This window comes from Solanum tuberosum, unplaced genomic scaffold (assembly GCF_000226075.1).
Source record: "Solanum tuberosum cultivar DM 1-3 516 R44 unplaced genomic scaffold, SolTub_3.0 scf00663, whole genome shotgun sequence".
NCBI classification, from domain to species: domain Eukaryota; kingdom Viridiplantae; phylum Streptophyta; class Magnoliopsida; order Solanales; family Solanaceae; genus Solanum; species Solanum tuberosum.
This window is the reverse complement of record NW_006239592.1, coordinates 181,270-203,097: the sequence shown is the minus strand read 5'-3', so window position 1 is coordinate 203,097 and position 21,828 is coordinate 181,270. Positions and strand designations below refer to the sequence as shown.

At 33.2% G+C, this 21,828-nt stretch overlaps 1 protein-coding gene across 1 annotated transcript; it reads left to right on the top strand.

The window, feature by feature from the left end:
* The first annotated feature begins 17,140 nt into the window (after nucleotides 1–17,140).
* Nucleotides 17,141–18,427, top strand: LOC107058859 (uncharacterized mitochondrial protein AtMg00810-like). Its single transcript, XM_015305051.1, has 2 exons — nucleotides 17,141–17,404; nucleotides 17,540–18,427. Exons 1-2 carry the CDS (start codon nucleotides 17,141–17,143, stop codon nucleotides 18,425–18,427), a joined length of 1,152 nt encoding a protein of 383 aa, XP_015160537.1.
* The last annotated feature ends 3,401 nt before the right edge of the window (nucleotides 18,428–21,828 follow it).

Here is a 21,828-nt window from a genome sequence, read left to right as displayed (position 1 = left end):
TCCAGCATTATTGCAAGTTTCGACGAAGTGTGCTACATGTTGTTTTGGATTTCCATTGCCGTCGAATTGCTGCAACTTAGGAGGTGATAGCCAACGTGTATTTTTAGGTTATCAATTCTCTGAGAATACGGCTTTGCATATGTGAGAGGAGACTTTGACGTGCACTCAGATTTATCTTTGATAGCCTCTTTTATGAAGTCCTTCAATTTGTCAATAGGAATCAGACCTTCGGCAGACACTTGAAACTCGTTGATAATTGTTTCTTGTTTTGCGGAGGACTCTATTTTCTCCTGAGTTTCATGAAGCATTGCACATAATTGAGTGGATTCTCTTTTCTCCATATTCTCCATCATGTTTGTCAACTTGGTAATTTGGATGTCTTGACCTTTGATGTACATTGATAGGCCTTCAACTGCTTTCGTCAAATTCGCAAGTTGTTCTTCTATTGTGGAAGTTTCGACCACCATCGTGTGCATTACCATCGTACGTGATGGAGAATAACATTGATTTTCCCAAATATGAGATGTAAACATGTTGTACGGGGTAGATCCTATGCTTAAGACATCATTGTCGGCTGAAGCGAAACGACTTTTTGCATGTAGATAGGCTCAATTGGGAAAGAACCCTCTCGACCATTTCAGCGATGTCTTCTTTTGCGGATTTTGCAGGAGACTTTACACCTTTTGGAGATGAACCAAAGACAATAGCAGATTTGGACATCACTCGGGAGGCTTGTTGTCATAGCAATTTGGCTTGGTTCCTTGTGACAGGTCTCATGCTTCCCGTAGTAATATCAAGGATGTTTTCCTCGGCAATGCAAAATTTGGATCCATTAGTTTTTGCGGATGTAGATGTAAATGCGGATACAGATGCAGATTTAGATTTAGATGCAGATACGGATGCAAATCCAGATTTAGATGCGGATGCAGATTTTGAGTTGATCTTCTTGAAAGTCATCTCAACGTTTTTGAACTTTGATTTTCTTAAAAGAGAAGAGATGAGAGGTAAAGATTGTCCCACTGGGCGTGCCAATTTGTAAGCGTCTAGAGTTTCAATCCTGAAATACAGCAAACAGGAAAGGAAAATAGCAAGCAAACAACAGTATTTGTATTTGAATTTATGCGAAGGTTACAATCTTTATAAAATCTTTAAGAAAAGATATGTAATCCCCTGATTCTTCTCTTCAATGATGTTCTTGATTTGATGGAATACTTGCGGCTCAACTTTTGAAGCGAAGAGTTCTTTGTACTTGCGGCTCAACACTTGGAGCGAAGACTTCTTTGTATGCGGAAGACTTGCAGATCACCACTGAAGAGCAAGGATTCTCTATGTATTTCTATGTGTCTTCTTCTTTTCTTCCTCCTCTCTTCTGGTCTTATGAAGACCTCTTTATATAGGCTTGAACTAGGGTTTTAGGGGTATTTTTGTCCAAGCAATTTTTGGTCCTTGGGCTTGAAGAACATGAGTTGGGCTTGTCTTGTCAACTTAATGGACTGACCCAAATGTGATTTGGACTTTATTTAAGTCATATATTTTGACTTAAATATTAATCCGATTTTATTAACCAGTAATTTGACTTGGTCAATATATCATGAATTTATGGATTAATCCAAAATTTAATATGGATTTATCAATAAAATTTCACTGTCTACAGTTATTTATTTCAAATCTTTTATTCCCTCCATTTCTATTTAGTTGTGACCATTTTAGGTTTCAGGTCCTTTATGAAATTAGGGTAAGTTTACCATTTTACCCTTATTTAGTGTTATCTTGAACTAAGTTTTCAATTAATGAACATAAATTGATTTATTTTGATTAATCAAACTAACCAATGAACATGAATTAATTATTTAGTTTTCCTATGTTGATCAAATTCATACTTTCAAGACTAACAAGTCTCAAGGGTAAAATAGAAAAAATTAATGCCATTTATGTATTGATTTTGTAAAACAAGTATTAATGAAAAATTATTTTTTGTAAAGACGACATATAAATAGCAACTACTGAATATACATGTGGACTGATACTTATCTTGTAAACTGAGAAGCTCACGCCCACAAACCTCCTTTTTAGGCTAAAGATTAATCATATGATGGCCAAATTATAACATTGTGCATTTCCAGAGAGAAAAAACAAAAATCCACCCAACTTTGAAAGATGTCATGTTTGACCTAGTTAATTTCATCCTGCAATCATTTTAGCATATTTTAATTGAATGATCACGAGGCGAACACATGATTTAAAATTTTAGTGTGCGCTAATAAATATTATCGAAATTTTTAATGGTCAAGGTGGATGGGTTTTACCACGAAATCATTGGTTCTAATCCCTTATTTAGCGATTGTAACCTTTAAATTCAAAACTTATAATAAAAACAATAAAATGTGATTCTGGCTAGGATTGAACAGACGTCACAAGTCAGATGCATTGGCCAGTACCAGCATACCAAGTAACATCCTATCCTTTCCATAGATGCATAATTTATTTATTATATTTAGTTTATATCAATTGTTAGGGTTTTGTCCTGATTTTCTTACCATAATTTAAGATTTATTTTTCCTTAAAAAAAAACAAAATATCACCATAAATGTTTTTACTTTTCCTGTGTTAAATTAGGTCTTAGGCCTAACTCACACCTCAAAAGCTAGCTCAAAGGGAGGAGGATTGCCCAAGCCTTATAAGGAGTCCACCCATCTCATTAACCACCGATGTGGGACTTTTGTCATTCTTTAACATAAATTAGGTCTTAGGCCTAACGCACATCCCAAAAGTTAGCTCAAATGGAGGAGGATTGCCCAAGCCTTATAAGGAGTCCACCCATCTCATTAACCACCGATGTGGGACTTTTTGTCTATTCTTTAACATCCTAGAAAGGAAAATATAATATTCTTTCATATTTGGTTTATTCTTTCCTTTTAGGAAATTTTTTTTGGAGTAGCTAGTTCTTTTCTAGTAGAAAAGGTTTTAGGACTCTATAAATATAGGTTTGTTTCTTCTAACACAATAACAATAACATCCACAATGTAGTCGTTTAAGAGTCTTGTTTATGGGGAGATTTATTCTCTCTAAAGTTTCAATGTTTTTCTTTATGTTAGTTTTGATATAATAATATTTTGATATTTTAGTATAAGTTTTTGTTATCTAATTTATCAATCATATGATTTGCAAATTATAAGCTTTCGCATGATGCCCTATTCACCTTCATAACCCAACAAGTGGTATCAGAGCACATGGTTCAAAGATCCGGTGGTCCTATGGTTCAACGAGGTTGAAGACAGGCTCAAGATGGTTTCAAATCAATTTGTAATCAATTTGATGATAATGAAGATTCTTTGTCAAGCTACATGTGGAGAAGAAGTTTCAACATATTTTCAACATTCTTGTTGCTGCAAATTTTAAGAATAAAAACAAAATGTTTTTTTAACCCATATATTTTAAACTTTATTTTTAACCATGGCAAGCAACAGTGATGAAGATTTTGTGAAGAACAAGATTATCATGCAATGAAGAAGACAGATCAAACTTTGTCAAGAAAATCGAGCCAAAAGGGGAGATTTGTTAGGGTTTTACCCTGATTTTCTTACCATAATTTAAGATTTTTTTTTTCCTTAAAGAAAAGACAAAACATTACCATAAATGTTTTTACTTTTCCTGAAAGGAAAATATAATATTCTTTCATATTTGGTTTATTCTTTCCTTTTAGGAAAAGGTTTTGGAGTAGCTAGTTCTTTTCTAATAGAAAAGGTTTTAGGACTCTATAAATATAAATTTGTTTCTTCTAACACAATAACAATAACATCCATAATGTAGTCCGTTAAGAGTCTTGTTTATGGAGAGATTTATTCTCTCTAAAGTTTCAATGTTTTTCTTTATGTTAGTTTTGATATAATAATATTTTGATTTTTTAGTATAAGTTTTTGTTATCTAATTTATCAATCATATGATTTGTAAATTATAAGTTTCCGCATGACGCCCTATTCACCTTCATAACCCAATATAGATTTTTCTGAATATAGATTTTTCTGAAGTTAACCGGTGCACGTGCACCCTTACCTATATACACATGTGGGTCCGCCTCTGATTGTAAGAAATCAATTAACAACTGGCCACCTTTAAAATATGCATGGTCCTTGCATAAAACCGTGATGTAATTTGTCTCCACATTATTTTCTTCACGGTCGATGGAGGAATATAATTTAAGTAGTATTTGGATATAAAAACATATTATTTAGGGAACAATAAGTCATTTCTAAGACTTTAAGAATTTTGAATGCAGTACAGAAGTTATGACTTTATCTGAAGCTAATAAATAATGTTTAAATCCATGAAAAAGGAGGTGATTAATCTGTAGTAGCACGATTTGGTGTAGTGGTTAATGAGAAATGAAAGAGACTAAAGTTTAACTTTTAGTTTATGTTGGTAGTACTGAAATGTCTTGTCATTAAAAAATTTATTCAATCAGCTAAAGTCGGCAACCAAGGAAATGCCCTTTCGTAATCCATAGAATTGACAAGTTTCACGTTCGACATCGACAATAATAACATACTAAATATAATTCATATCTAATGAGAATAAGATGTCTATTGACTTATATCTCTATCTTGATAAGATATATATATATATATATATATATGTTGTTTTTCAAAAGATCCTTGACTCAAAATGAAAGTATCCCACGTAAGATTATGATAAAAAAACTAGTCAACGCAAAGTAGCAAGATACAAAATAAATATTGAAACATATAGTATCGACTGTATCGTAATACACATTGAATCTACTAGATGAATAGATAATTTGTATTACTTTAAATAAAAGTATGAAGATGCGTAGAAATATTAATGAAATAAAACTATAACTTTAAATAAATATTTTACAAAGAAAGAAATAAAATAATTAAATATATATAAGTTTTATTATCAATAAATGTGTGTACTAACTAATTATAAAGTTACCAATCAAAAAATGACATGTGTCCAATTTGTGCACTCATCACTTGCCTTCAAGAGAGTGTGCACATTCTCTATATCATGTCAGTGTTTGTGGTGTATTTATTCCATTTTAAATTAGTTTAGGGTGTAATAGAACCCTAGTTAAGTTTAGGTGTGTCTCTAGGATTTTGATCATAGTCTAGGGATACTTATGCATTATCCCTATTATTTTACATAAATATTATCATTTAATATTATCCTAATATATATTTACGACTCTAAACTAAATTAAATTGTAACTATTAAATTAAATCTTTCCTTATTGAAATGGAGGAGTCTTAATTTGTTGACAAAGGAACATATCATGAATAGAAATCAAATCTCTTCAAAGTAAAATAGTGTTGTCTTTCTTTACCCGTAAAACAAATATTGGATAGCATGTTTGGCATTGCAACTAAAAGTAACTTATTTTTAGAAATAATTTTTTAAAATGACTTTTCAGAAAAGTGATTTTGAAAATAATAATAATTTATGTTTGACTAATTCATTTGAGAAGTACTTTTCATAAGCAAATTGCGTTTGACTAATTTTAAAAAAAATGTTTTTGAGAGTCAAATTACAAAAAAAGACAACTATTAATGTACTTTTAATATTAAGATTATTTCATAGAGAGAAACTATTTTAAATATCTATTATTAAAAAAATAATTAAATTTTTATTTTTATTAAATTAAAATGAACATATTTAAATTTTCATTAAATAATATACCTTTTTTGGAAGGCTGAAATCTTTAATTGTTATTTTTTTTTCTTTTTTCCTAATCTTGCAAAAATATCATTGTTACCTTTATTTTTTTTTCTAATTTTGTAAAATAATATATAATATATAAATAATAATATAAAAACATATAAAATGTATTATATAAAAATAAAAAATAAAATTCTTAAAATGAAATTTAACCAAACTTATGAGATATGTTAACCAATTAATAAGAGATAAATATGTATATATGAAAGGATATTTTTAATCTTAAGAAAAATATTTTTTTGTTTCTGGTTCTGCTTTTTTTAATAAGTAGAAAATTTTAGCTTCCTCTCAACAACAGAAAAACTGCTCCTCTTTTGCATTTAAAAACACTTTTATTGATTTGCAAAACCCCTTATTTTTCAACAAAACTGTTTTTTTGTCTCAAAATAAGTGCTTTTGGTCTCCCAACATCAATGCCAAACAAACTCTTAATTTAATTATAATTCCGAAAAATAATAAAATGCTTATGTTTTGCCAATCAAGTTATGTTCCTTTCTCGAATTCAAATCAGTATACTCTAGAATTTAGTATCCTAAACTCTATTGTATGCTGATACTATCGTATGTGATTGTAATGGAAGCGACTAGCTTATAACTTATTTCGTCATGTTTTAGGAGAAAACAAGTTATAAGCATTTCTTCAGAATAACAAAAGTTATTTTTCAGAAGATAAAAATAATAATCTTAGGTAAAGTGAAAGAGATAATACATAAATAAATAAAACTTGAGGTGATTATAATTTTTTTTCCTTCTAGGTTTATGAGATATGAGAAAATTAAATCATCATCACTTTTTTCCTTATTATTATTGGTATATATTTTCTATATTTTTATTTCTTCCGCTTACTATTTGAACTAATAAATAATATATACCAGTAATTAAAGATTTAAAAATATAACAAATTGACAAAAGCACGTCAAATTGTCAAAAAATGATGTACAGACAAATAAGGGTGACAATTTCAGTCCATATTAATGAAATGAGTCCATTTAACACATATTTAGTGAATTGAATCACTAATTTTTTAATGGAAAAATTATCAATATACACATCTTTTTTTCTTTCTAATTTCCAATATTCCCTCCCATTTCTAAAAACTTCTAAAATCCCTTATTTTACTCCTAAATCTAAATTGCCGGATACATAAATCTCAACTCCAAAAATCAAAGTTTATCACTTACTGATTTCACTCCTTAATTTTCTCTCAATTCTCTTGACAGTTAATTTCTCTATTACTTTTCAAAATCAAGTCTCTTTTCTGTCAAACCTAATCTAAACTGAAATCGATAGTTCTTTCATCTCATCAAACTGTTTTGTGACTTTATTTCTCATTTTTTTGTTCTTCTTCTAATTGTTGAATCAGATGGATGATGCACTATCAACTAACACTCATCGTATTTATGATTACGAAGATATTGGTTGGGCTGAAAACATATAAAATAAGCTCCACGATCCATTAATAATGGCGAAGGCAAAAGTTGGGAAGTTGAAAAAGGATGGCCCTTCATCTTCAAAAGGGCAGGTTCATAAAATCCCCCATAAAAGGGGTAAAATTTTTGCTCCTGCAATTTCTTGAGCTTCATTACCTAAGGTTAGGTTTTCGATCTTCTTCTATCGATTTTTAAACTTTTTTTGTTTGTTAGTTAATCAATTGATGATACATAAACGACTAAATTCATGTTTCGTAGTTTAATGTATCAATATTATCTTTAATCAATTGATACACTAACCCTAATTCTGTTAAGTTATAATATATTTTGTATCAAGTATTATAATACTATTAGTTGTGTATCAGTCATTAGATCTCATGTCATTTGAGACAAAATAATATTCAATAATGTATCATTCAAAATCTATGTGTATCTGAACATTTGTTTCATATTAATTTTTGTATCTGTTAAAATTCTATTAGTCAATGGGTATCAGATACATCATAAATGGTTTAATAAGTACATGATTCAAAATTTTATCAAAATGTATCAGATTTACACATAAGATACATTATTTACACATAAGATACATTACAATTTACTAATTTATCTGTATGTCATTGTTTGTATTAGTATTAAATATTGATCAGTTTTTTGTATCATGTATAAGTGTTGGACAATGTTTGTATCAAATTAAATTGTTGGCAATCAGCGTATCATGTATAGATGTTGGCAATTAGTGTAACTTGTGTAACATTTTGTTATTTTTGTATCATTAGTAGCATGTTGTTATTTTTGTGTAAAATTTAACTGTTTGTTATTTTTTGTCCATTACAGTCTTTGATATATGTGATCAAACAAATTTCAACTCACTCTTTGAAGTTTGGTCCAACATACAACATTGATTTTATAAAAGATTTGAATCAATATATTGAAAATGAGTTTCATAAGGAGTAGGAGTCCTAGTTGTAGTATGTTACAGTTCTTAGCATAAGTATGTAGTCAGCTATATGTAATAGGAGTCCTATGCATTGTATAACACAACATAGAAGCTTCTCTTACCTATATAATGGGAGGCTGTTAGTTGACAACTTATCGACATACATAATACAAGTTTAGCGCATTCTTCTTAAGCTTAAGACTGCTAAACTTCTTCATGGTATCAGAAGCTTGGTTTTAATCCAAAATCAATTTGTATCTTGAACCGTATACCATGCACAATGACTAGTTCATCATCCTCAAGCCTCTCCCTCTCAGCAGCCTCCCTTCATCAACTCATAGCCATATGTCCTATAAAATTAAAGCCATCAAACTATCTAGTTTGGAAAACCCAAATTACTCAATTGATGCAAACCTTGAAAGTTGGTGAGATTATTGTAAAGGATCCACCATACTCTGTCATAGTAGACGAAAAAGGAGGAGAGGTACCGAACCCTAAGTTCCTTGAATGGGAAGAAAGGGATGTCTTGGTTAGAAGTTGGCTCACTACACTACAACATTTTAGGCCTACGGCCACACTAAATCTGGACAACACTTGTAAAGTGTTGCCTAAAATATTTTTGGGGACGCTTTTAAAGCGTAGCCCAAGTTTTTAACTTTTGGCTACGATAATATTGACAACACTTGTAAAGCATACTCTTTAATGGTATAGGCTACACTTTATAAGCGTTGTTACAGTATGAAATAATTGGCAACAACTATTTACATATATGGCCACACTTTTAAAGTGTCCTAGTTTTATAATTGTAAAAACAACACATTACAAGTGCGGCCTTAAAATTTTCACTAAAATATTATATTCCCTCCAACATTTTTAACTCTCCCTCCCATTTTTATTGGCATTTTTTTTTAATAAAACATTAATAATTCATAAAAACTTTTCTCTCTCTCCAGATACGCTTTACTCTTTCTCCCTAGAACACGCTTTTCTCCAGAACTGATCGAAGAGCGGAAGCTGAAGATTTCTCCATACCTACGATTCTCCTCTCCAGAACATTCTTTTCTCGAAGAGCTGAAGAGATGAAGCTAAAGAACTGAAGATCGAAGAACACACTTTTCTCTTTCTTCAAACACGCTTTTCTCTGGAAGAGCTGAAGTCGAAGAACTGAAGACCGAAGAACAGAAGAGCGGAAGTTGAAGAATGAAGAGCTGAATTGAAGATTTCTCTGATACCTTCGATTCTCTTCTCCCTGAACTGAAGATCTGAGCTTAGCTTAGCTGAGCTGAGGTGAAGATTTCGTCAAGCGTAAGTACCCATTCCTTCTTATTATCATTATTTTTGTCAATATGTTAGAGGATGATGGCAGAATCACAATGTATTTGTGTACAGATCCCAGCTTGAGCTAAAAAAAATTTGCCCTTATAAGTTTGGTATAGTTTTTGCCGTAAGATTTTGCCACTGCCACAAATTTCACAGTGTATTTGTGTACACATTCTTGTAGATGTTAATGATTTTCTGGAAAATAGGTTAGAGGATGCTGGCTATGCTGTTGGAGCACGGATTTTAGAACTCCTCTGCCACAGGGAAAAGGTATGAAGCTTCAATGTTATTGCCACCCTAATGTTCTGCTTTTAGTTCTTCACTTAGAGCAACTCCATATCTTGATGCTAGTTGTGGCATTACATATGTCTCGTTAACGCTTATTTTCTCTACGAGTAATAGTGTTTCAGGAACAGTACCTTGTCTATACAGGCATATATGACCTGCAATACTATGTTATGGATCAAAATGTAGGAAACTGAGATTATTCTATGACATACTGCTTGTGTACCTGAAGAACTTACGAGTTTAGGTGATCTCCAATGAACTACAGAAAGATCCACACCATCATTGATTTTGAAACATTACATATTAAGTATCTAATGAACATGAATATGCTGTAATTTTCAAGTAAATGCTTCTGAAATGCTCTATTTTGATATCAAACATAGATGGATAACATTAAGATCGCATAATCTAGAAAACACAATACTAATAATGAAAAACAAAATGAAATGACACCAAGTATGATCTGATTTTGCTAAAGATTTTCAGGGTTAGGGATATCAGCCCAATTAAGGCAGCCAACATGAACGATTGCCCGAAAAGAATTAGGCATCCCCTTAACCTTTAGAGTCCTAAAGACACAATTTTTAGGATCATATGAAACAAGATATTTGCTACCTCTGTACTTGACTAACTGCTCTCCATTCTTCAACAAGCACATAAATTTCTTAAAGACTTTCTGTCCAGTAAATCTCGATTACATAATTCTCTGGGCTAGTTCTCTCCATTTAATCTATGTCCATTACATAGAAATATGTACTTCAAGCATATTTACTTAAACATAATCATGTTTGTATCTTCAAAATGTTCCTCGAATGGGAAATGTTTTTCAAGCATGATCGTTTGATTTTGACACTTAAAGACTGGGAAACTATAGAGGACAATATGATGACTACCTATAAACTTAGCCATATCCTTAACCTAAGTCATTCCCCAATAAAATTTCAGAATTTGGACAAAATCAAGAATAGATTGTGAGAGGAGCTAGATGTACTGCTGATACCATGGCTACTTTACTACGTGAATGATGCAATATTACATAAAATCATGTAATATTGATTGATTGAATTTTTATTTTGCGTTTAGAAGGAATTGATTACTTTGGGGTTGTTACAACTGAAATTCCAAAGTAGGGGAAGAAAGTGCCAAAAATCATGAATGGTGGGAGATGTTTGAGTGAATGAGTATACTGGTAAGATGATCGTATTATGGGGGGGTTACTAATTTGAGGTTTTACTTGTCTATGGAATGAGAAATCCTGCTGGTAAATTGCTTTTCTAATAAATGCTAGAACAGAAAAAATATGCATTAGATTTAATTGATCTGTTGAGATTTAGAATGTAGAAGTACTTCAGAAAATTAATAAAAATAGGACAAGTATTAATATGATGATATTGTTTAGAAGTATAAAATTTTTAAGTATCTCCGTCACGCTTTTGGCAAGATGAACTGAAGCTAAGTCTTTCCATCACGCTTTTCTCTCAGATTTCTCGCTGAAAAGTTTCTCGCTGAAGAACATGATTTTGTTGGAATAGGGTTTATCAGGTAAGAGATTCTATCTTTGAAAGTCTAAATTTTAGCTTTACGGTTTTGATATTCTTGTGTATCTTTGAAAGTTTAAATTTTAGCTTAGGGTTTTGATATTCTTGTGTTGTTGATACGATTTTAAGAGTCTGCAAAACCAACTAAGAGGAAGATATACCTCTACGATGGCAACATGAAATACTTCCGACTTGCTTGAGATTGCAGACAAAGCCTCGTTCTCATTGCAAAATGTGTAAACTGCAAGGACATGAATGATTTTGTCACATGTATGAAAATGAACTTTTAGGAAGATCAACGTAAGCCCCTATGATCGACTCGAGACGTACTTATAGAAGCTCAGTCTTTGCCTCTAAAACATTGTTGGGCATAAATAAGATTAGTCCTCTAGGAGTTGTTACAAGCTAAATCAATCACACTGACAACTCCAAGGTGATTTATAGCTTCAACACTTAATTTTGTATAGTTTGGTATTTCACTAGTTGCTAAGCTAGTACTATACTATAAGAGGTAGTTCTATTAATTATACCATCTCTTTTAGTAGTTAAAGAACTAAATGGAAAATTTGAAACAAAAAGCTAATTTCTAGCCTTAGTTTCCTTTTATTATCAGTCAGTAGGCATTAGAGGTAGAAAAGTGAGCTCTGCAGTTTGAAGTCGCTCCTGGTTTCGTCGCTGTCCCTAGTTCGTCACTCCGAGAGAGGTACAACTCTTTACCTTTAATTTTTCCTTGTTTGTTTCAGACCAAGAGTGTTATGCTTTGTTGTGACTGAAATAGTGAGCTGCTAGTTTGTATCAGTTTCTTAGTTGAAATGATTTGATCTGTTTTCTTAAAGTTAGCTGAGTCTCCTTTTAGTTTGTTCAAGATGGTCTATAGTTCATTCAGTCGCGATTTTAAGTGTGCCTGCTATGTGTTCTGGGTTCTCGAAATGGGGCTGTAAAATTTGGTTGTTTACCTTTCTCTCCAAGTGTGGCTTAGTTCTCTTTTGAGCATCTTTTAACTTACTCGTTGTATATCTCTGTCTGATTGTTCTCAAATGCTGTCTGATGCTATGAGGCTTCAAGTTCTAATGTTCAATTTGATCAAAAATAGTTTGTCTAGGTCCTGATTTTGTTTGAATTTATTTTAGTACAATTTGTATGGACTACATATTGTAAGCAAGTGAGATAGTATACTCAGAAACTATTTTGTCGCATTAAAGTAACTGAACTTTACACACTATATAAGTTACTTTTAAAAAGTTAGTTTTTGACTTACCCTCTAGAGTACAACTGATCACCAAGAATTAGAAAATCCATGACAACAACTTATACTATTTGCATAGGCTGTCACTGCTCATCTGAATGGTTGTACAGGTTATAAAATTAGTTTAGTTGTGGCTCCAGCTTCCCTGCTAGGATATTGTGTCTGTACAGGTTATATAATCAGTTTACAGTATATACAGTGCTGGAAGTTTTGAAAATTCTGGAAATTCTGGAAACTCAGCTGCTGCAATATTATACAGTGCTGGAAATTCTGGAAACTCAGTTGTTGAGCTATAATACAGTGCTGGAAATTCTGGAAAGAGTTGAGCTTTTCTATAACTAATACAGTGCTGGAAATTCTGGAAAGAGTTGGTGTGTGAGTTCTGCAGATGCATAGGACATAGGAAGGATAATGTTTCAAACTAATAAACTATCCACCTGACTTCAAGTATAAGAAAAAAAAGTCTTTGAAACTTTTTTTTTGTTTTTCTTCTAGTTGAGCTGGTGTTCTTGGTAAAGAAATTCTGAATTTTTTTTACTATCTTGAATCTTTGAAAGTTCAGTCTGTACTTTTTTTTTGTCATTCAATGTCTCCTTTCATCTTCTATACCTAGAAAAGTTTATATGTTTAGTTGTATGAGTGTTGTATTGTGTTGAAGGAGGACTCTAGTGATTTTGGGTTGTAGTTATGTACTTTTTCCCCATGTTGTTTTACTGCTTTGAACTGTGATGGTTGTTGTGAGAGATGATTTTGGTTTTCATTGCTTAAACTGATTCTCATAGTTAAAGCTATCCCTTTTAGATTTCTTGGAAGGTTAAAGCTGTCCCTTTTAGCTTTTTCTGGTGTTGCAATAAAGCTATTTAGATTTTTGATGCTTGTGCTTTGTTTTGTTTCTGCAATGGGGCAGCTTCCTTCCCAGGATATTTTGATACTGCTTGAGTATATACAGGTACAACTGGTTATGTACTGTAGTCATGAAATGCGGAATGGGTTATACGGGTTATACCATAGAGGGGTCGGGGCATTGGGTTTATGTAAACTGTAAAGTGTAGACTACATATACAATCATCATGTATAACTTATGTATAAAATACTCCAACTTATTATTTCATCAGGTAAATAGTAATTTACAACAAAAGCCACATGCATGTTCTATATGATTTGCATATATTGATTTGGATTGGTTGGCTTATGGTGAATACTCTCCAATTATGCACTTTCAAATACATGATTTATTTCACTAACTTATAATTTTATTTTGAATGTGCAAGAAAATGCCGGTAATTGAATTGAATTGTGGCCAGAAGTAAACTCGATCTATTGTAGTGAACGATGAAGTAGTTTTTGTACTATTGTCATATATATTTGAATGCATTTAGTTTTGTGGAATTTATTGATAGTAGAGATCTTTAAGCAATCACTTTCTAAGTATTGGTTGTACAAGACATGTTTCTCGAAGTTTATTTGAAATATATAGCTTCGATTTAATTATTAGTTAATTTTGTGCTTTAGGTCACTTGTATATTTATTTATGTGATTATTGAATATATGCAAATAAAAATTATTTGCATTAAAAAAAAAATGGTGGCTACAAAATTCTACACAACATTGCCACACTTCAAAAGTGTTGTTGTAGGACGTCCAATGTTATCTTGTAGATAAGAAAAGTTACACTTTATAAGTGTTGTTATAGATGAGATAAAAGGCAACACTTTTTAAGTGTGACCAATAACATAGCAAAGGCAACGCTTTTAAGTGTAGTATAATAAAAAAAGGTGTTGCTAATGAATCACTACAAAGCGTGTCCTTATACCTCTTTGGCCACGCTTTATAAGTGTAGCTATGATGGCGACATTTAAAAAGTGTTGCCGTCAAAGGTTACACTCCTTTTGGCCACACCCTAAAAAGCGTTGCTTAAAGTCCAAAAGTGTAGCCTTTTATCAAAGGCCACACTTTTTTCTAGTTTAGGCTACACTTTACTGGTGTGGCTAAAAGCCTAGTGCTAGAACCATGACTGAGGAGTCAATGTTCCTTATCATCGGATGCAATTCAGCAAAACAAATTCGGCAAAGTCTTGAGGACAATTACCTACAAGCTAGCAAAGACAAGGAGTTTTAACTGAAACAACAGACTCAACAGACTCAGAGTATCAAGTTCGGATCAAAAACTATGGATGAGTATGTGAAAGAATTCAAGGGAATTTGTGATAGCCTTACCGCCATACATAAACCCTTAGATGAAGACAACAAAGTTATATAAACTTTGCTGAGGGTCTTGGAAACAAATACATGATTTTGAGGATTGTTATGTTGGGTAAGCCTCCATATCCAACTTTTACTTAATTTTTTAATGCACTGAGAGGATTTGACATGAGAGAAGAAGACAGTGAAAATGACAGTGTCGATCAGTCCATGGCTTTTCAAGCCCAGAAAACACAAGGACATTTTGGTAGAGGCAGAGGAAACTCTTTTAGAGGATGGGGACAAGGTCGAGCAAGAGGTCAATTCGGACCTAAGTACAATAACGACACGGCAGGGAGACAATCCAACTTTACTGGGAATAATCAGAAGAATGCACGACCCCAAACAAATCCGTGTCAAATCTGTGGAAGAAACAATCACACATATGTCACTTGCTTTTACATGTGGGACTACTCCTACCAAACCCAACAAGAAACTCCACAAGGGTTCAATGAGCCATCCGACAACAATTTCTATATGGATTCTGGAGCAACTCACCATATGGTCCAAACAACAGGTAATTTACAAAATCCTTCTTTATTCAAAGGTAGAGAATCAGTTATGGTGGGTGATGGAAAACAACTCAAAATTACTCATGTTGGCAACAAGAATATTGGCACAAATTTACAATTGAAAGATGTTCTAGTTGTACTTGAATTAAAGAAAAATCTTTTGTTAGTAAGTAAACTTGCAAGTGATAATGAATGTTTCTTGGAATTTTCTACGTTGAATTTGTTGTTAAGGACAAGAAAACAAAGAATACACTGGCAAAGGGGAGTAGGAAAGGAGAACTATATGCTTTGGATCCCAAGTATGCAGATGGAGAAGTGCATCAAGCTCTAGTTGCCATACGCTCAAATAAGGCATCAAATGAAGTCTGACATCAAAGACTGGGACACCCTAATTTTAGGACTATGCAGTTTTTACATTCCAATAGATTAGTTAGAATTAGTAGTTGGTGGAATAAAAACTTTTCTGTTTGCACCACGTGTCAAATGGGAAAAAGTTGTAAGCAACCTTTTAAGAAATCAAATAAAGTTGAAATTGAAATTCTTGTCAAAATTCATTGCGATTTATGGGGTCCTTCACCTGTCACCTCTCCTCAAGGTATCAAATATTACGTGATTTTTGTGGATGATCATACAAAATACACTTGGTTCTACCCATTGAAAAGAAAATCAGATTTTTTTGCCACTTTTGTAAACTTTCAAAGATTGGTCGAAAATCAATTTGATAGAAAAATAAAAAATTTCAAAGTGATGGAGGCGGAGAATTTACTAGTCAGAAATTTATTGATCATCTTACTCATTGTGGAATTCAAAGACAAGTGTCGTGTCCACACACCCCTGAGCAAAATGGAGTTGCCGAAAGAAAACACCGATACTTGGTTGAGACTGGTTTAGCTCTATTGTTCAATGCTAATGTCCCTCTGCACTAATGGGTTGAAGCATTTATGACAACAATATATCTTATAAATAGACTCCCTACGCCGATTTTGAAGATGCAGTACTCTCCCTTTCAAATGATACACAAAAGGAAACCAGATTATAGTGGTTTGAAAGTCTTTGGTTGTAGATGTTTTCCACATCTAAAGGATCTAACACCAATAAATTTCAACCAAAAACTTTTCCTTGCGTGTTCATCGGATATAGCTCTCTGCATAAGGGCTATAGATGCTATAATCCACAGACGAAAATAGTTTATATATCACGACATGTAATATTTGATGAATGTTGTCTACCTTTTTCTTGTAATTCCACACAGGACATGACGGATAAATGCTACACTTTGTCTACATACAAAGAATTCATTGAACCAAAGAACTTCCCAGGAGATAAAGGACATGATATAGACGTTGCTACTGTACCCGAGGCCATTGTTGATGAACACAATGGCACGATAGATGTTCTCCCGTCTGCTGATTTAGATGCCACTACTAATGTGATTGCTTCGTCCATGTCACCATCACAAAGCTCACCTATTGAGAATCTGCAATCTCCAACAGTTGGTGTCTTGACTACAACTCCAGCAACTAGTCCGCTAACCACATCACCTATAGGTTCATCGCTTGGTGAGTCCACAGGGACTGATTTATGTGCTGATTTCAGTGGTTACGAGTGTCCACCAACAACATCACAATCTTCTCCAGAGAACACTCATCATATGGTAACAAGGACAAAGTCAAAAGCCATGTCACAACCACCAGATTTCTTAACTCTCTTAGTCGCTGCTAATTCTAATTCCAGTGAACCAAGGAACCTGCAAGAGGCATTATCTCAACCTCACTGGTTGCAGGCTATGCAAGAAGAAATGCAGGCATTATATCAAAATAACACCTGGAGACTTGTACAATGAGAACCTCAAATGAATGTGGTTGGATCAAGGTGGGTCTTCAAGACAAAAATGAAGGCGGATGGGACAATCGAGAGATATAAAGCTCGTTTGGTAGCAAAAGGATATAATCAAATTGAGGGTCTCGATTTCGAAGACACTTTCAGTCCAGTAGTGAAGTCTACAACAATTCGCATGGTTTTAACTATAGCCACAGTTCGAAAATGGCCTCTTCGCCAACTTGATGTAAAAAATGCTTTCCTCCATGGGAGACTCAAAGAGACTGTCTATATGCAACAGCCTTCGGGTTTTGAAGACTCTACTGCACCAAAACATGTTTGTCTACTCCAGTAGGACATCTATGGACTAAAGCAAGCACCAAAGGCTTGGTTTCAGAGGTTTAGTGAAGCCCTTCTTCACCTAGGATTCCTAGGAAGCCATGCTGACTCTTCTCTATTTGTTCTTCGTCAGAAAGGTGATATCGTGATTTTGTTGTTATATGTCGATATAGTGATAACTTGGAACAATCTCCAGCTTTTGCAAAACCTCATTTCCCAACTAAGTACTCATTTTGCCTTAAAAGATATGGGCATTCTCCATTTCTTCTTGGGCATCGAAATTGTGCCATATGTTGATGGAATCTATCTTAGTCAAGTGAAGTATGCTAAGGACATTCTCAAAAAAACCATGATGCACTGTGCTAGAGCTATCCATACACCATTATCACAGAAGAGTGATTTTCATGTCGCAACTGGACCTCCTGTTGATGCCTTCGATTATCGAAGTATAGTTGGAGGACTTCAATATCTTACACTAACACGCCCTGATCTTATTCATGCTGTCAATCAAGTTTGTCAGTTTATGCAAGCTCCTATAACTACATATTGGCAAGGGGTGAAGCATATTCTGCGTTACCTCGCTGGGACTATAAATTTTGGACTTCGTATCACTTCCAGATCCTCCTTACAGGTTGTTGGCTTCTCAGATTCCGATTGGGCAGGATGTGCTATAACTTGTCGATCAACAACAGGACTTTGTGTATTCTTAGGTGCTAATTGCATCTCCTGGTCATCTAAGAAGCAACATACCGTGTCAAAATCTAGTGCTGAAGCTGAGTGTCATGCTCTTGCTTCTCTAGCAGCTAAAATCACGTGGATTCTTCATTTGCTACAACATCTTGAGGTATCACTTTCTACTCCTCCAGTCCTTTACTCCGACAACATCAGCGCGTTACATCTCACCAGTAATCCTATTCTCCATGCTCGCACAAAACATATTGAGCTAGACTATCATTTTGTGCGAGAGAAAGTTGCAGCTGGTGCAATGGTTCCTAAATATGTTCCATCAGCAACAGTTTAAATTTTTATAGAGCAAGCTTGGAGTTGTTTCACTACCAACCTCCAGCTTGAGGGGGAATAATAATGAGTTTCATAAGGAGTAGGAGTCCTAGTTGTAGTATGTTACAGTTCTTAGCATAAGTATGTAGTCAACTATATGTAATAGGAGTCCTATGCATTGTATAACACAACATAGCAACTTCTTTTACCTATATAATGGGATGCTGTTAGTTGACAACTTATCGACATACATAATACAAGTTTAGCGCATTCTTCTTAAGCTTAAGACTGCTAAACTTCTTCATATATGGGTGTCAAGGGTATCTAGTTATTTACAAATTCTATTTTTGGGTCATACCTTGACATTCATACCTGCAATTATTAAGGTCAAATATCAAAATGCTTGTTGCTTCTTGCTTCTTGAGCTTGAGCAAGATAATATTAATGAGCTCCATATTCGGCATGCAAATGACAACATATTGCATTTCACTATAAAAGAATTCGCAATAATAACCGAACTGAAATGCATAGGCAATTTTGATGACTTTAAATATTCAAATTCTACTGAGAGCAGACTTGTTCAAAGATATTTCCCTGATTTAGTAAAGTATAATGGTGTGAGCAAGGGACGATTTGTTCAACGTTTTCTACATGACAGTTGAGACAACAGTTAGGATACTTTCCAAATGGGAATTCTTTACTTCATCCACACATTTGTTTTCTCAGAACTACCTGATGCATCTATCCATGCTAATGACTTTCTGATGGTTGAAGATGGTAGATATCAACATTTTTCTTGGGGACAACATGCATTTTCCAGGTTAATGAAATCATGGACGCAAGAGAGAACCAAAGTAAACAGGTGCATCGTTTAGGTGGCATGCCCTATGCTCTAAATGTGTGGGTATATGAATGTGCATCAGTTGTTGACGATGAAATTGCTGTAAAAAAGGGAGACTACATCCCTAGGATACGCAACTGGCGAGTTGTTGGTGTCAAGCCCAAATTTGAAATGTTTATGTCTAATATTTTTACTGAGGTAACAATCATTTTTATATATCTCAAGTTGCAAATCTGCTTGTTATGCTGACTTTACAAATTTTATTTAGAATTCATGTACCAATATACAACCGACTTATGAGGAATTGACGGTACTTGATTTGCCTGACAATATGGGTGTCTCTCATTCTGAACATTCTACGTCTACGGATAAACCTACACAAGCTATATCAGAAGACATTCCCGCGTTTGAGTGTTTTTCTTCAAAACCACCTGATCAAATTGTAAGGAGAACTAGACGTGTATCTAGTACCTCATCTACACCACCCCCGAAGAGTAGAAAGAAAGTTGATTTGGCCAAACCAAAAGCAATGAAACAACCAAAACAGTCTCCCGTGATACAAAAATAGTCATTCTCTATTCCAGATTCTGCTGGTAATGTTCCCGATCTTCATGGTTCTTCATCTGATCCTAAAGAAAATAAAGATATTCCAGATATCGAAGAAGTTAAGCAATATCTGAAGAAATATGTAAGTGATTCTCATAATTATTATTGAATTATTATTTATTCTACAGTAAATCAATATTAACTTATTTAAGTATGTTTAAAGGTTGACAAAAAGTTTGAAGCTAAAATGGAAGGTACTTGTTATTTACCAAATATTTACTATTTTTAAAGCTATTTTTTCATTATGTGGTATTTTTTTGGCCTGAAGAAAATTTCTGCCAGATCGATTTCAATCACGGAGAAAGAGTTAATCAAAGAAGCCAATGTTAAACAACCCCAAATTGATATGAAGTTTGCCAACAACGACCTCGTTGATAATGCTGATGTAGATGCTGAAGAACAAACACACGTACAACAACACGAGGTCAGAGAAGTAAGAATCATATACATTCATTTCAAGTATCAAATACTCATTAAAGTATCTAACACTTGTTGATATATTATTTTAATCATCCAATTGCACCTTGAATTTTATGATACATTCATAAGTGTATTAGATACATTATGTGTAAACTTAAAAAAATTCTTATTCATAAATAATGTAGTATTATTAGTTTCAACTGTTGACTCATTAATATTTATTGGTATACTAATCTACATAAAATGCTGATACATTAAAGGATCAAAGAGGCAAAGAGGATGTATCAGAACCTCCATTCACAAGAGATGCTCTTGTTGAAGGAAGTGTATCTAAGGAAGTTATTGTAAGTATAAGTTTATTATGACATATTTACTCACTCAATGTATCATTATAAAAAAATCTTTTGTATAACCAATCAGGATGATGTTGTAGAGGGAGCAGATGTAAGTATCATATACATTTAATTAAAGTATCAATATTTTTAAAAGTATCTCACACTTTTTTGATACATTAGTTCAATCATCCAATTTCAGCTTGAATTTTATGATTCATTCTTAATTTTTTTAGATACATTATGTTGATACTTCAAAAAAATATTTATTCACAACAGATGTAGTATAAGTTCCAGCTTTTGATACATTATTATTTGATTTGACTTATATACTAATATGCATAATATACTGATATATGAAAGGATCAAAGAGTTGGCGAGGATGTATCCAAAGAAGTTATTGTAAGTACAAATTTATGTATAAATCTATTTATCATTCATTGTATCATTATAGCAATTTTTTTTGTTATAACCAATCAGGATGATGCAGTAGAGGTTGGCACCAAAAAATCTGAACAAGTAACTATGGATCAAGATGTTGATGATAAATTGCAACATAACATCCCACTTCCAGACAAAGTGCAGTCAATATTGATACATTGGTAAATTCTAAATATATTCGTCGCGTGTTTATCAGTTATTGAATGATACAATATTTTTATTATTGCTCAAAACAATATAGGATTCCACCACATCGACATCCATTTCTTCTGGAACCCAAGAAGCTATAGACACACTTATTTTCTAGCCTTCAAACTCCTTCGAATATTCAACCATTGAGTGCTGTCAAGTCAGATGTGTTAACTGAAACACATTAATCGATGCTGGACAGTAAGTTACCAATGGAAATATCGGGCAATGAGATGGTCATGTATTGTATGAACAATCAGAAACGCATGTTCAATGAAATAGGATGCCATCAAAGAGTTTTCAATCACCCTATTTGACTGAATTTGGGTCCAGTGACAAAGGAAAACAAAAGTTTGAAGAAGATGTTCGTCCGATCTCCCCATTTGATGGATGTGACATTTCTTACCAACCTCCGTCAAATTTATTGAAAGAATATTCCAGGTGGATTTCTAAGGGCCTCCTTAACACTCATGATACAAGTAAATAACACTTTAATATTTCTATATAGCAAAATATCAGACCATTTTCACTTGTATTGACTTGTAATAGATACATATACATATATATATATATATAGATATATATATATATATA